Genomic DNA, 17,345 nt, shown 5'->3' on the forward strand with positions numbered 1-17,345 from the left:
CACAACAGTGGAGCAGCTGCCAAATCCTGGTTAGCTACTAAGAATAGTGGAAGTGAGGCAGCTGTGAGCTTAAGAAAATCCGAAGAAGATGTCTAGTAACAAGATTACTGTTTCAGTTTTTAAATGTTAGTAAAAGAACTTAGTAGGTTGGGCTTGAACAAAGGCAAGGTGAAACGTCCTATTTTATCACTTGAAGAATAGACCATCAATTGACTGCATGTATCCTTTGTTTAAATTAAACTCAATATGAAGTATTTAAAACTTAACTATTGAAGCAAAGGCTAATTAATTAATTTTACACATAACTCAGTGTTTCAAATTAAAGGAATTTTTCCCTAAAGTGGTGAGTTTAAGTTTTCAGCTTTATCTAGAGAACATACCATTCCCACCAGGGAACAGGTCACTTGTTTTATACCAAAAATGGAATTCTCTTTTTAGGAAATTTGTTTTATTCTATCTTTACTGGAATCCATTTATAAAGGGAAGGATACCTGTGCAGGATTAGTTCAAGATCAGAGCCTTCTCCACATGTGTGTGTGTGTACACACACAATAGTTCAATACATTTCCCCACACATAATCTCACAGTCACATGCTTGCTGGAGTCCATCTCACAAATACACTTCAATAGTAGCCGTATACATGTACATGCAGCAAGATGTGAGCATTGCCCCAGAGTGATTACAGGTGGTGCACAAATGTCAATGTGGGGAGGTCATTTTAGAGTACAATGTACACAAGCCAGTTAACTTGCAGATTATATTTTCCATTTTCCCCAAGATAAATAAATCAAATGAAAAATACACACTGACATCTTCCTGGGTGTCATGGAGGCAACTGCCTGGAAGGTCCACTTTTTGCACTTCCACTTTCCTATGACACCTTCACTTTGCCCTGAGGGGCCTTTTCATATAAGGAGGGTTGATCCTCAGCATTCTCAGGCAAGGGCTTCTTCTCAGAAGACCGATCTTCAGGCTTGCGGGCAATCAGCAGGCGGCAAGTGAGCAGAATTCCAAACACCAGAGCATGGGCATAGCGTTTGAGAGGATCACCAACCAGCTGGTGAAAGAAGAGCACAGCCAACACCAACAAGAGTAGGAAGAAGTTGGCCACATCTTTGGGACGCCCAGGCACAAGGGTCATGACAATGCCGCAGGCTACTTCAAGGGCACCGATGCTTTTTCGGAGGAGAATGGAATTGATGCCCATTTTCTTCAGCAGAGGGAGAGCTCGAACATAGCTCTTATAAGCACGTTTCTAGAATGGGAATGTCATAAGAAAAACACTGTGTTAACCATAACTAACATTCAAATGAAGAAAAACAAACAGGGGCCTCCTTCCCTATCATGGCACTTACACACCAGCCAAGGGAATCCCATTTTTCATTTTGTCCCCTAAATAAAAGCCTTATAATTAAGAAAAAGCAAGCAATCTGTTATGTTCCCTGTGATTTAAAACTTAGTAATAGTACTACTATGGTGTGAATATTTTTGTCCTCCCCAAATTCATGTTGAAATCCTAAACCACAAGACCATGGTATTAGTACATAGAGCCTTTGGGATTTAATAAGGCTGTGGGGTGAAGTCCTTATAAATGGGATAATGCCTTTATAAAAGAGGTCCCAGAGAGTGCTGTCTTGCCCCTTATACCATGTAAGGACACAGCTAGAAGTCACCAAAATGAATGTCCTCAACAGACACCAAATCTGCTGGCACCTTGACCTTGGACTTCCCTGACTCTAGAACCATGAGAAATAAGTTTCTGTTGTTTATGGTATTTTGTTATAGTAGTTTGAATGGACTAAGACATGCACGAAATGTCATAAGGCAAAGAATTTGGCTTCATAATTTTAAAAAGTTGTCAATTATAAATTATAACCATTGGGTTGAGGATGTAGCTTAGTGGTAGAGTGCTTGCCAGTACAAGGTACTGGATTCAATTCCTAATGCTGCTAAAAAGAAATCATAAGTGGGCTGGGGTTGTGGCTCAGTGGTAGAGCACTTGCCTAGTATGTGTAAGGCACTGAGTTCAATTCTCAACACTGCATATAAATAAATTAAAATAAACTTAATTTTTTAAAGGGGAGCTCATTTATATTTAAAAAAAGAAATTATAAGCATTAAGGATTTAAAAGAAAATTCACTGGGCCTATAAAAACTGGTAGGTGTTAGCCACATCCACATTTCCTAGGGTCTGCCTTATACAAACCCAGATGCACATGAATGAATACCAAAAAATAAAAAAATAAAACAAGGCAAGGCATGGTATGATAAAGCTTCTTTAAGTTGTACTTCCCTAGGGCTGGGGTTGTGGCTCAGTGGTAGCGCTTTTGCTTAGCATTTTGCAAGGCCCTGGGTTTGATCCTCAGCACCACATAAAAAGAAATAAGTAAAATAAAAAATATATATATAAAAAAGTTGTACTTCCCTAATTTGGCATTTATGATACTTCCAAAAAGAACTGAACTGGATTTTACATTTGTGGAATCTATAAAAATTGCTGTGCAAATAGAGAAATAAAAATGTATGTAAATATTAGCTCCTTATATATCTTAATATAATAAGACAAAAATCATTCCACTGTTCATTGAAATAAACTTTAGACATTTACAAGATAATACTTTTGTTAGCTTAATTCAAATACTTATTGAACACCTACTTTGGTATGTGCATTGAAGATACAGAGAGAACTAAGGCAGGATCAGGAAGCTCTCAGTCTAGTGGGGGGTGGATATGTAAATGACATTATTATAGCAGCATGTTTAATTGTATATAATAGATGTCTGTACAAGGTCCAATGGCAACCCAAAAGGAAACGTTATAGGACAGAAGAAGGAGTCACTAGATATATTACAAAATAATAGAATTATATAGATTTTAGGGTAATAGGTCATTCATAGTTTTCACTATTCAGATTGGCATAATCCTCATTTGGGAGTATATTGATGACATTTTTATCAAGTGTCTTACTAGTTTGGTCCACTGCTTTATTTTTCATTAAAAAAATCTATTCACTGACCCAGTATTTATTGTCTCCCTGTGATAGGCACTGTATTAAGTATTCTGGATACAGACATCAATCATTCAAAGGGCACTGCCATCCTGAAGCTTAAAGTTTACAAGGGAAAAAGTAGATATGTAAAAGCATAAATGGAATAAAATGTTGTGAGTGCTGAATAAAATTATGTATTGGGTACAGAGGAAGCACATCAGAGAGTGGTCAAATCTCCCTAGATGATGACAGAAAATTGAGAGTTAAATCTTCAAAGAAGAGTAGGCATTTGCAAGATCAATACAGGAAGGGCTTTGCAGACAGAGAAAGCTGGATGAGAAAAGGCCCCTAAAGCACAAAATAGACTGGTTTGTTGCAAACACTTCCTGAGTTTAGCATAGATTGGGGGAGGAAAGGAAGAGAGGTGAGATGTAAAACAGAAGAAATAGATATGAATTGGGTCATGAAGAATGGTGTCTGGCTGGGCGGGGTGGCACACGCCTGTAATCCCAGCGGCTCGGAAGGCTGAGACAGTAGGATGGCAAGTTCAAAGCCAGCCTCAGCAATAGTGAGGCACTAAACAACTCAGTGAGACCCTGTCTCTAAATAAAATACAAAATAGGGCTGGGGATGTGGCTCAGTGGCCGAGTGCCTCTGAGTTCAGTCCCTGGTACCAAAAACAAAACCAAAAAAGAATGGTGTTTGTTTTTGTGTTATGGAGCTTTAGACTTTGTCCTATAAGCCAGGGGGAGTAAACGTAATCAATTTGCTTTATTAAGGAAGGTTCTTCTGGAAATAGAATGAAGGATGGATTGGGAGAGAGATACTTGGAAACAAAGAGATCAGGTAGAGACCCAGACTAGCATAATGACATTGAAGATAGAAAGAAAAAAAAAAAAAACAAGAATACTTTGATATACCCAAAGGACTTAAAATCAGTGTACTATAGTGACATAGCCACACCAATGTTTATAGCAGCTGAATTCACAATAGCTAAACTGTGGAACCAATCTAGATGCCCATCAATAGATGAATTGATAAAGAAACTGTGGAATATTACTCAGCATTAAAAGAGAATAAAACTGTGGCATTTTCAGGTGAATGGATGGAATTGGAGAATATTATGCTTAGCGAAATAAGCCAGTCCCTAAAAATTAAAGGTCAAATGTTTTCACTGATTAGTGGATACTGATCTACAATGGTGGTGGTGGTGGGGGAAGAATGGAGGATCTTTGGATTGGGCAAAAGGAAGATTGGGGAAAGGTTATAAGGATAGGAAAGATGGTAGAATGAGATGGACATCATTTACCCTAGGTACATGGATGGTTACACGAATAGTATGTCTTTACACTGTGTACAACCAGAATTGAAATGTTGTGCTCCATTTGTGCATGATGAATTTAAATGCATTCTGCTGTCATGTACAACTAAGTAGAACAGATTTTTTAAAAAGATTTTAAAAAGAATACTTTGAAAGCAAAATCAACAGAATTTGGCGTCTTATTGGTTGTAGCCACTGAAGAAAAGAGTCAAGAAAGATTCTGAGGTCTTTGGTTTGGATGCCTGGGTAAACAGGTGTTACCATTTTCCAAACATGAGAAAATATTGGGAGAGATGGGAGTAGGAGGACTAAGAGAAACTTGATTTGGGGTTTTTGAATCAAGATACCTTTAAAAGCACCCAAGTGGAGATGATTTGTAGGCAGCTCAATTAGAGAAGTCTGGGCTAATGATCAAGCATGGATAGTCATCAGTATGCCCAAGGAGGGTATATACAATTCTGTGACAGACATTTAAGATATGGGAAGGAAAAGAGAGTCCACAAAGCACACAGAACAAAGTTATGGTCAAAAAAGTGAGAGGAAAATCAGGAGAGAGAATCTCAGACACCAAGAGGAGTTTGCTGTTGTTGTTGTTTTTGTACCAGGTATTGGACTCAGGGGTGCTTAACCAGTGAGCCATATTCCCGGCACTTTTTTATATTTCATTTTGAGACAGGGTTTCACACTGAGTTGCTAAGAGCCTCACTAAATTGCTTAGACTGGCTTTGAATTTATATTCCTCTGCCTCAACCTCCCAAATCACTGGGATTACAGACATGTACCACTGCACCCGGCCCCAAAAGGAGTTTTAGAAGACACCAATGGGGCTGGGGTTGTGACTCAGTGGCAAGAGTGCTTGCCTAGCATGAGTGAGGCACTGGGTTCAATTCTCAGTACCTCATATAAATAAATAAAACAAATGTTCATTAACAACTAAAAAAAAAATAAAAGAAGAGACTAATGGGTTTGTGGGTGTAACTCAGTGATAGAGCATGTGCGTGAGTTTCTTTTAATCCCCAGTGTGCATGTGAATGCCCTCTACACTCACACACAAAAGGCAGCAGATGGGCTGGGGATATAGCTCAGTTGGTAGAGTACTTGCCTCCCATGCACAAGGCCCTGAGTTCAATCCTCAGCACTGGGGGGTGGGGGTGGGGAAGCACCAGATGTCATACAATTACAATCAGCCCTTCATACCTACAGGTTCCACCTCTGTGGATTCAACCAACTGCAAATAAAAAGTGTTTTTAAAAATTAAATCTGGCTGGGCATGGTAGTGCATTCCTGTAATCTCAGCAGCTCGGGAGGCTAAGACAGTAAGATCGGAAGTTGAAGGCCAGGCTCAGTAATTTAGTGAGATCCTAAGCAACTCAGTCTCTAAATAAAATAATAAAATATTTTTAAAAGGATGGGGATGTGGCTCAGTGGTTTAGTGCCTCTGGGTTCAATCCCCAGCACAAAAAAAAAAAAAAAAGACTGATGGCTTAGTGGGGGGGAAAAAAAGCATGAGAATAGACCCAAGTAAACTTGACTTCCAATTTCAATTGCACCACTTTCTTTTTTATTTGTTCTTTTTAGATATACATGACAGCAGAGTGTATTTTGACATATTATACAACATGGAGTGTAACTTATTCTAATTGGGTGTGCCACTTTATTTTCTTTTTCTTTTGGTCCCGGGAATTGAACCTAGGGCTATTTAACCACTAAGCCACATCCCCAGCTTTTTTATTTTTTATTTTGACACAGTGTCTCATTAAGTTGCTTAGGGCCTTGCTAAGTTGCTGAGCCTGACCTTGAACTTGTGGTCCTCCTGCCTCAGTCTTCTTGCTGGGATTACAGGCATGTGCCACTGCTCTTGGCTCAACTCTGCCACTTTCTAGTGGGATGTTCATGAGTAACTTATTTGACCTCTATGTCTCATTTTCCTGACCAGGTTGGGGACAAAGGCAAAGAAAGTAAGTCTACTTGCCTTGGTGAAAAATTTAAGGGGTTACCAAAAACACTCATTAATCAAGATAAATAATATCTCTAATGAAGAAGATATAAAAATTTTAAATGATAAAAATGTGGTATATATACATAATGGAATATTACTCAGCAATAAAAAAGAATAAAATCATGGCATTTGCAGGTTAATGGATGGAGTTAGAGAAGATAATGCTAAGTGAAGTTAGCCAATCCCAAAAAAACAAATGCCGAATGTTTTCTTTGATATAAGGAGGCTGATTCATAGTGGGATAGGGAGCAGTAGCATGGGAGGAATAGATGAACTCTAGATAGGGCCGAGGGGTTGAAGGGGAAGGGAGGGGGCATGGGGTTATTAATGATGGTGGAATGTGATGATCATTATTATCCAAAGTACAGGTATAGAAGACACAAATGGGTGTAAATATACTTTGTATACAAACAGAGGTATGAAAAATTGTGCTCTATATGTGTAATAAGAATTGTAATGCATTCAACTGTCATATATAAATAGAAATAAATAAATATTTTTTAAAAATATTTTTAAAATATTTTTAAAAAATATAGTAGGCTCTGACTCTTAACTTACCTGACCTTGCCTCACTTAACTATCCCTAATCTCCTATCAGAGACCATCCCTATTTAAAATTTAAACTCATCTTGATCCCTACCTGATCCTGAGCACACAAAGAAATACAAAATGTTAGTTGTTCTTCCCCTCTCTTTCTCTTTTTCTTTTTCTTTTTTTTTTTTTTTGTACCAGGGATTGACCCCAAGGGTGTTTAACCACTGAGCCCCAGCCTGTTTTATATTTTGAGACATGGTCTTGCTAAGTTGCTTAGGGCCTCACTAATTTGCTGAGTCTGGTTTTTAATTTGTGATTCTCTTACCTTAGCCTCCTGAGTTGCTGGGATTACAGGCGTGCACCACTATATATCCAGCTCTCCCTTTTCTTTATTAGATTAAATCAGGGATTTTTCAGAGAGAAATGAGGAAAGAGATTGACCAGTAGGTAAAATCTAGGCTGAGTACAGCCAAGCCCGTGTGGAGCAGAACTGAGCCGAGGGTCAGAGGCGATGGTTACAGGCTTACCCCTTTCCTCTGTTAGCCTGAATACACCACCTGCCTATGACCTCCTCCTCTGCAGGCAGCTGATGGTAGCAAGGAGACATTGGGAAAAGAAATATAGACCAAACAGACCTTCTCAACACTTTGTGTGAGAGTGTGTGTGTGTGTGTGTGTGTGTATGTGTGTGTGTGTGTTGCTGAGGATCAAACCCAGGGCCTTGAGCATGCAAGGCAAGCACTCTACCAATTGAGCTATATCCCCAGCTCCTTAACACTTTTTAATATTTTTTATATTTATTTTTTAGTTGTAGTTGGACACAATACCTTTATTTTTTTTTAAATTTATTTTTATGTGGTACTGAGGATTGAACCCAGGGCCTCGCACGTGCTAGGCAAGCACTCTACATACGGCTGAGCCACAACCACAGCCCAACACTTTTTTTGATGTGTTTTTTTACTTGTTCTAATCAGTTATACATGATAGCAGAATGCATTTTGATCCATTGTACACAAATGGAGCACAACTTTTCATTTCTCTGGTTGTACATGATGTAGAGTCGCACCACATGTGCAGTCATACATGTATCTAGGGTATCTTTAACATTTTTTTAAATATGTATTTTAGTTATAGGTGGACACAATACCTTTATTTTATTTATTTGTATGTGGTGCTGAGGATGGAACACAGTGCCTCACACATGCTAGGCGAGCGCTGTACCGCTGAGCAACAACCCAGCCTCTTAACACTTTTAAGTAAGGGCCATTTCTAATTAGCAACATAAAGTTTCTCAAGAGGCAACTTCTAAATCCTAAGTGTAAGTTTCTTATTGATGAATACAGGAAGCAAGTTGGGTTTTTCCAGTTAGTTCTGAGCTAAGACTTCCAAATGCTGGCTGAATGGCTTCTGGGAACTCTCTCTTTCTGGCTAGTGTTAACCACTTATTTAAGAATAGATCCTTGTCAAGCATTATGGCCTATGCCTATAATTCCAGAAGCTCAGGAGGTTGAGGCAGGAGGATCACAAGTTCGAAGCCAGCCTCAGCTACTTAGTGAGGTTCTAAGCAACTTAGCAAGACCCTGGGTCAAAATAAAAAATAAAAAGGGCTGGGGAGGGGCTCAGTGGTTTAAGAAGTGTTCCTGGGTTCAATCCCAGGTACCAAAAAATAGATTCTTATCTATAATGTAGTGCAATCTATAGCCTGGGTCCAAATTTCAGATGTTAAAATCAAGTGCCTATGAATTCCAAGATCTTTTTTCTCTCAAGATCTTTTTTGTCTCAATTTGGTGTAACTCTATATTCCTTTTTTTTAAATATTTATTTTTAGTTTTAGGTGGACACAATATCTTCATTTTATTTTTATGTGGTGCTGAGAATCGAACCCAGTGTCTCATGCATAGTAGGTGAGCACTCTACCACTGAGCCACAACCCCAGCCTCCCCACCTTTTTTTTTCTTTTGTTTTTTTAGCTAACTTTTCTTTTGGGGGGGGTACTTGGGATTGATCCCAGGGGCACTTAACCACTGAGCCACATCCCCAGCCCTTTTTGTTAATATTTTATTTTGTGACAGGGTCTTACTAAGTTGCTTAGGGCCTCACGAAGTTACTGATTGATCCTGGATTTAAACTTGCAATCCTCCTGCCTCAGCCCCCCAAATTTCTAGGATTATAGGCATACACCACCCTAACCAGCCATTTAACTAACCTGTTAAACTGCAGCTGTGGATATTTTTTTTAATATTTATTATTTTTTAGTTGTAGTTGGACACAATACCTTTATTTCACTTATTTATTTTTATGTGGTGCTGAGGATCGAATCCAGGGTCCCACACGTGTGAGGCGAGTGCTCTACCACTGAGCTACAACCCCAGCCCATGTGAATATTTTTATGCACCTGTTGCCTCTTTCTTTCCTCTTTTTCTAAAGAGAAAACTGTATGTAAATAAGTCACTTATCAAGTCTTTAGTTTAAAGCTGAGTTGGTATAGATAAGATCTATTTTCTAGAACTCCAAAGAGGTAATGTGTAGTTTGTTAGAGATGGAACTGAGTTTGAATGGCTTTTTTTTTTTTTCTTTTTGGTACCAGGGATTGAACCCATGGGTGTTTAACCACTGAGCCACATCTCCAGCCCTTTTTTATTTATTTATTTTTTATTTTGCGACAGGGTCTTTGTGAGTTGCTTAGGGCCTTGCTGATTGCTGAGGCTGGCTTTGAACTTGTGATCCTCCTGCCTCAGACTCTAGAGCCAGCCAGTGGGATTACAAGTGTGTAACACTGTGTTTGACTCTTGGCTGGCTCTTAACATTGTAGGAAGTTCTTTATTCTTTCTCTTGTGGAATAACATAGAAACATCAAAAGAATCCTACTATTCCAAGCCCCATTATTATAGCTTGGTCCAGGCCACCTCATTTCTAACAATAGAAGAGTCACAGTCTTGAGTCTATGGTAACTAGGTCTTTAAAGACTTTAATTGTATTGATAGTAAGAATAAAGAGAGTTGACCCATTCGTTTTCCCAAAAGGGTCTTGCAATTTACTTTATTAGGTCTGTTTCTTTCCACTGAATTGAGGCAGACCCTGAAACCATAGTTTCCCTATAAGGGAAAGAATCAGGAAAGAGAAGGGTTTAGTCAATGTTTCTAATCCCCCAGTCAAAGGCAATCATCCAGCAATATCCTTGGATCAGTTTTTTTTTCCCCCAGGGGGCAGGAGGTGGGGTGTACCAGGGATTGAACCCAGGGGCACTTTACTACTGAGCTACATGCCAAGCCCTTTTTATTTTTTATGTTGAGACAGGGTCTTGCTAAATTGCCCAAGCTGGTTTTGAACTTGCAATCTTCCTGCCTCAGTCTCCTGAGTCGCTGGGATTACAGGCCTGTGCCATTATGCTCAGCTCACCAGTATTCTTAAAAATGATCTAAATTCCAATTTTGGTTTTACCCCTAATTGCTTGGAAAAAATACCAGGTATTTTATTACCTCAGTTTCCCTTTTTTTAATTGAAATGAGCATTTGGGGGATTTAGTTAAAGAATCACAGTGTACACATTTTATCATTAATGAACCACCCAACTAGAAATCCATATATTTGCAAGTCATGGTAATTTCAATAATAATAGTGATGAATCAAGCAGGTCCATTCTTGTGGTATGAGGATATATGATTCAGACATGAGCCAAAAGTATAGGGAGACTTTCCTTAGTCATACCCCTTTTTCTCTTTTGTCATTTATTCCTCACCCCAGGGGCCATGATCTCAAATTAATTACATTAAACCTTGAAAAGCTGAAAACTGTCAAATAACATTCATCTTTGATTATAATTAATAACAGACCTAAGCCAGCTAACACGACAAAATGGGGGAAAAGGGCAAGTGATTTGATCCACTTTAGGTCACTTATGCCAATTAGGTGAAAGAAAAAAAATAGTTGGGCAAATAAACTGTATAATATACTTATATAAAATTCAAAAATAGGTAAGACTAACTTATGTCATTAGAAGTCAGGATAGTAATTACCCTTGGGAGAGAAGTAACTGGAATCGTCCATGAGGGGCGTAGCGAGGGTGCTACTCAGTGCTTGCTCTCTCTTTTTTTAAATGGTACTGGGGATTGAACCCAGGGATTTTTACCACTGAAGTACATCCCCATTCCTTTTTATTTTTGAGACAGGTTCTTACTAAGTTGCTAAGGGTCTGGCTAAGTTACTGAGACTGGCCTACAATTTGTGATCCTCTTGACTCAGCCTCCTGAATTTCTGGGATTATAGGCATGTGCCATGGCGCCAGACTCAATACTATTTCTTGTCTTTGATGTCTGGTTACATGGGAGTATCCTGAAAATTCCTTGTGTGTGTCTTGGTATAAATGTTATACTTCAATAAAATTTACAGGGGAAAAACAGTATGAGAGCAGAAGAGGGCACTCACAAAAAATACATTTTGTCTAAAAATCTCAGCCTGGTTGCTATCTTGGACCATAAAGCCGACATAAGTGCTGTGAAATTTACTGACTCATGTATGATTTTCCTGAATTTCTGTTAAAAAAAAACCAAAACACCTGTGACATATATTGTTGTTTAAATGTAATAAAAAGCTCATCACCTGTTCCATTGCCAAATATCCCAAATATCCATATGAATGATAAACACTTTTAGAGCAATTCTACTGTCTATTGTCATTTAGTGCCCACCTTAAGAGGAAGCTAAAAAGCTTGGTCCTACTAACCATAGGGGATCCTTTCTACATTACATCTTAGGATAGAAAAGTCTGGTTTCAGGTTGGGGTTTTGGCTCAGTGGTAGAGTGCTTGCCTAGCACATGTGATCCTCAGCACCACATAAAAATGAAGTAAAGATATTGTGTTCACCTACAACTATATATATATATATATATATATATATATATATATATATATACACACACACACACACACACACACACACACACACACACACACATACACACATATATTACAAAAAGAAAAGTCTGGCTTCTACTGTCAAAGGTCGCTGTGAAACAAACTAAACTGTTGGCCAGGCTACGCATCTATAAGCTCTCTGACATAAACTCCATTGTGTAGATTAACTTGTGATGGCTAGCTGTGATAACTAAGTACAATCACTTCCTATCTCAGGGTCTCAGTTTCCTCTCTAAGGAAATAAACATTTGGTACAGAGAGCAGACTAAGCACCAGTGAATGACTACCTTATTATATTAAACATTAAATATGATTAATGTTCATTAAATATGAACATTAAATAAGCTGCCTGAACATTTTGGGTGTGTATCCCCAGGGTTCACAAATGGGAGGACAGATAACTAAATAACTAAATCAACCAAATCAACAAACCTCTACTATGAGGAGATTCAAAAAATCTAAGATGTGTCCCATTATCCTCAGGGCCAAAATTTTTTGGTTTCATTTTGACAGAATTTTGGTGTTTTCTTATCATTCCACATTTGGCTCCCTGTGCTGACAGGATAAAAGCACTGCTACAAAAAGCTGAATATCAAACTTAATTCAAATTAACCATTCATGTGTTAATCACTGCACAGGAAACTGCCTAGCAGCACCTGTAAGTACTGTCTTCCAATTCAAGTAAACTAATGAAGGCATTTAGTTAAAGGAGTAGCAAATCATGTTGGATTCACGTAGGATTTAGAGTACTCTATAATACTTGCTTATTCTGGAGGAGGTATGAGACAACACATGCCAAATGGGCTATTCAGAGATGCATCTGCAAGTTCCACATGGGATCCACTGTGCATTACCCAGCAGCAAGTAGATTTTTTAGTACTAGCTGGTCATATAATTTTGTTTACCAGGGCACACAAAAATAGCATCTTTTTCTTCTAAATGCTTGATTTCAGTCCCTTAAACAGACCATTCAATTAGTTAGAAATCCACTGCATAAAATATAATAAATTATCATCATCACCTCATGCAGAGCATTTCTTTCTCCCTCCCTCCCTCCCTCCCTCCCTCTCTCTCTCTCTCTCTCTCTCTTTCTTTCTTTCTTTCTATCTTCTTTCTCTCTTTCTCTCTTTCTCTCTTTCTTTCTTCTTTCCTGAGAATCAAACCCAGGTTCTCATGCATGCTGGGCAAGGGCCCTACCACTGAGTTACATCACTAGCCCTCTCTCAGCATTTCTTGAACATCTACTACAGCAAACACTGTATAATATACTTTCTTTTTAAAAATATTTTTATATGTATAGACCTTTATTTTATTAATTTCCTTATATATGGTGCTGTGAATCGAATCCAGTGCCTCACACATACTAGGCAAGTGCTCTACCATTGAGCCACAGCCTCAGCCCCTGTATAAAATACTTTCATAAGCAATCTCTGTTCATATTTACAACCTTTTGAGATATTTATTATTATACCCATTTTATAAATAAGGAAACTTAAACACCAAAATGCCAGGACACAAACCTAAGCCTGTATGAATCCAAAGCCTGCATTCTTGGGCTGGGAATGTAGCTTAGTGGTAGAGTATTTGCCTTTCATGTGTAAGGCCTTAGGTGTGATCTCCAGTACTTAAAACAACAACAACCACACACACACACAAAAAAAAAAAAAAAAAAAAAACTGTACTTTTTCCTCTAATCTTTTCTGGCCTCTCCAGTCAAGACGGGGGGTGGGGGGGGTCATAATCATTTATCTATTCCGTTTTTAGCAGTGATTCTCCATGGAGGAAATAACACCTAAGCATAACACTAATGGTTTTAGGACAAGAAAAAATTGGCAGAGAAGTAAAAACAAAACATCTAAATTTGAAAAATTGGTTCTAAAGTAAAAATAAAACAAAATCCAAAAATATAGATTGAGGAGTTGAACTGGTACAAAAAAAAAAAGGGAGGCAGAACATACCAGTTATTTTCAAGAATCAGTTGTAGGTTCTGGCATCCAAAAAAAAAAAAATCCAATAATTTTAAACACTAATGACCCCTCCACTGGGAGTATTGGCTTGTGAACTTGGTTTCTAATCTCTGCTCCAACGACAGCTTACCCTATGACCTTGGATAAGTCATTAAACTTGCTGTGCTTCAGTTTATCCATCAGTAAAATAAGAATAGCTAATAAAATGAATCTATCTCACAGAGCTGTTTTAAAAAACAAATCATCTTAAAAGCAATAATAGCTACAACAGCATTTTAAGATCTTATGAGAAATGCCACTGCAGTCAATACATGACTAACCCCATCAATGCAGAGGAATCACTCATAAATGGAAAACAGAAAATTCCAGATAATCATCCAATCTGATCTAGGCTTGGGGTTCTTAGGGACTATTGACCTCTTCTAAAAAACAATAAATAGCTCCTGAACTGCATAATAAAGAGAAAATCAAAGAAATCTGAGGGGGGGGTGACCAATTAAGGTCTTTTTTTTTTTTTTTGGTGTGTGTGTGTGTGTGTGTGTGTGTGTAGTGCTAGTGATTGAACCCAGGGCTTTGTGCATGTGAGGCAAGCACTCTACCAACTGAGCTATATCCCCAGCCCTACAATGACTCTCTTATTCATCATCCATTATATGTGTGTATGTGTATATATACACATATATATACATATACAAAAAATATGTATGTATATATATACACATATATGTGTATATATATACATACAAAAAACTGTACTTTTGTGTGTGTATATATATACACATACACACACACTTCTATATATATAACAGATACACATATATATGTGTATATGTGTGTATGTATATCTACACACAAACACACATTGAGTGCCTTCTTTGTACTAGAATTAAATCTCCCCCTTTTCCTATGGACTTAAGAATAAAGCTGGGCCAAGCCTAGGCACTATGCAGTGGGTCTATCCCAGAGAGCCATCTCTATCCTGATGCTCAGTACAGGAAAGGACCCTGAAAAAGGGCAGTCTCAAAATCCTCTTCAAAGCTTCATACCACAGTGACATCTACCTCCCAGTTAGATGTAGTCTTTCCATTCCTTCCAGATGCTCATGAGCACAGAAGCATAGATGTGAATACACACACACACACACACACACACACACACACACAGTGGTTCCACTCTACTATTTTAGATTATAATTATTTTAAATATGTTCCCACATATGACATGAAATCTTCATGTTTGTTTCTTCTTTCTTTCATTAGGTTGCAATAGACAGCTCTACTCCCTAGGAACAAGCCTACTGTAAACCCATGTGTGGCTGGTCCTCCTCATGAGCTCCTGCCAAGCTGGTAGGAAGATTCCCGGTGACTCCATCTTAGTTGGATTGTCTGCAGAGCCTAACACTGTACTTAGGGCACAGCTTTGGGGGCCTTTAAAGCAGCTGAGCAAGGTATGGAGATCAGGATTTATACTGAAGAAGGGTACAATTTCCCTAAGACAGGGAAAGCCTTAAAATACTATGGTGCACACACATAAATACATAAATATATGTACATATGAAGAGTAAAGCAAGAACACATTCATTTATTTATAATATAACATTAAACTACTATAACCAAGACAAAAATATAGTGACATTTCCCCTGCACCCTCTCCATCTGCCCCAATCTTTTCAAACCCTTTGGTGGCTTCTGCTACCTCACCCCCCCACCACCACCACCAGACTGCCTTAGATACTCATTTTGACCTGATTTCAATTCCATCTGGTCAAACATGCTGGGAGGAGGGGAGGGGGGAAAGGAGAAGGATATTAGGATTTGCCACTGGGGCTAGACCTAAGCCCTGAGTTCCAGCCACCCTCCCCCACCCCAGGTTGATCCTGTGGTTAAGAAGAAATGGAAAGCTCTAGCTCAAACCCTGAGACAGAAACCAGAGCTGCCTGCAAACATTTTCTGAGCATCTATAATTTGCCAGTGTCCATCCATTTGCAGCTCACGTTGATGGGCCCTGGAAAGCTCTGCATTGGGCTCCAGGAGAGTGATTAATTCATCTCAACGTGTGAAGCTATTTCTCTCAGCATCAGCCCTAACAGGGAGTCCCTCTTGCCTCTTTTCTGTCTCCCTTCTGTTCCTCCCCTAAGCTCATTTCCTTCTTGACCTTGAGAGCCCAGTAATGTGCTCCCTCCCATTACTGGCAGTCTGGCAAAGGCTTGGAGAAGCAGGTTCCCTTCATCTGGGGCGGGTAAACGAAGAGGTAAAGTGACAGGGGGAGAGGCAACCGAAAGTGCTGGAAACATTCTTGCTACCTCCTAGTACTCCACAACATAAAAGCAAGTCCTCATCACACCCAACTGAGGAAAGCAGCCCAGCCCCCAGGTTGCAGAGATGTTTTGGCCAGTCACCTTCGGTGATTCCAACTCTGCAGAGGGGAAAACCTGCAGAGGGCCTGGCCCCAGGCATCCATTGGAGGAAAGGTGGGATTATGGACTGTTTTGCAGGAGAGAAAAGGCAGATTTTGCAGATTAGCCTACATTAAAAAACAAAATAAAATATCTAGCTCTCTCTTAGGAGAAGGGCAGAAGCAGGAGCTCAATGACCTTTATTTGGGCCAAGACTGCTTTGTCTTAAGGATCCAGATACGTGCAGGGGAGCTAGAGGAATACTATCAGCTCTGTGCCTGGGGTGAAGAATACCTACCTAGCCAGCCCCTACAAATTGCTCCTTTTAGTAACCCATTCTTCCCAGCTCCCCCCTCTTCCTTCTTTGTTCCTCCCTAAAATAAATAAACTCTCCGGCTTCTTAAACTCTTAGCTCGGAGGTTAGGAATCAGACTTGCAGACTGGTGCCCTGGACTTTGGGTGTGTGCTGGAAAGAGGGAAGGACTCCTGCCAATGACAGGTGTTACACCGGGCTCAGCCTTCTGGTTTACTTGGGGTTGGGGGTTACTCGCTGGTCAGCCCCTCCCCCCACTGATATTCAGTGGTTCCAAAACAGTTGCTCCCAGTATAGCCCACGAATGAAATCGCTCTTGTCCAACTGCTCCTCCCGAGCTGCAAAGTTGTTGGGGAGAAAGGAATATCCAGGGTGGGGGTAGAGGTTAAGGGGATGGGACTAGAGACGGAGAAAGAAGGGGAGAGGTACCAGAAATCCCATGGAGGTGCGCTCCTCATCGCCCGTTTGCCTCACTTACCATCTCACTGTAGGCATCCTTGCTGAGCCTGGGGGTCAACTTGATAGTCCCCATGAAAACAAAGAAGAGTCCCAGGGCCACTGAGAGGGCCACGATAGTTACGGTTCTGGGGGATGCCATAAGGTCACCAAAGCAGGTCCCAACTAATCCTTCTGCTTTGCGCACCCGTCGGTCTAAGGCGCAGGCAGTTAGCACAGGGAGAGCTAGAGGGACGCTGCGGAGGCAGCAGGCAGCCAGAATGACAAAGAGAGAGGAGGGAGCTCGAGAGAAAAATTGAGAGATCGAGATTCAACCACTCTCACTACAACAATCGCTGGGTCCTAATGCCCTACGCTTGCACCTCACAGGCCAAAAAGATAGTCTGGAAATTAAAGGAAGCCCTAAACTGTGGCGGGGAGTTCAAGTTTTTAATGGAGAGAAAGTAGCTTTATGCCTC

The 17,345-nt window shown here is 39.7% G+C and overlaps 1 protein-coding gene across 1 annotated transcript; it reads right to left on the reverse strand.

Moving 5' to 3' along the window:
- Positions 1-246: 246 nt before the first annotated feature.
- TMEM35A (transmembrane protein 35A) lies at positions 247-17,060 on the reverse strand. Its single transcript, XM_081277630.1, has 2 exons — positions 16,910-17,060; positions 247-1,256 (listed from the first exon to the last, which is right to left on the reverse strand). Exons 1-2 carry the CDS (start codon positions 17,027-17,029, stop codon positions 873-875), a joined length of 504 nt encoding a protein of 167 aa, XP_081133756.1. The 5' UTR covers positions 17,030-17,060; the 3' UTR covers positions 247-872.
- Between the last annotated feature and the right edge of the window lie 285 nt (positions 17,061-17,345).

The sequence above is a fragment of the Spermophilus citellus genome (assembly GCF_964194105.1).
Source record: "Spermophilus citellus genome assembly, chromosome: X".
Lineage (NCBI taxonomy): Eukaryota > Metazoa > Chordata > Mammalia > Rodentia > Sciuridae > Spermophilus > Spermophilus citellus.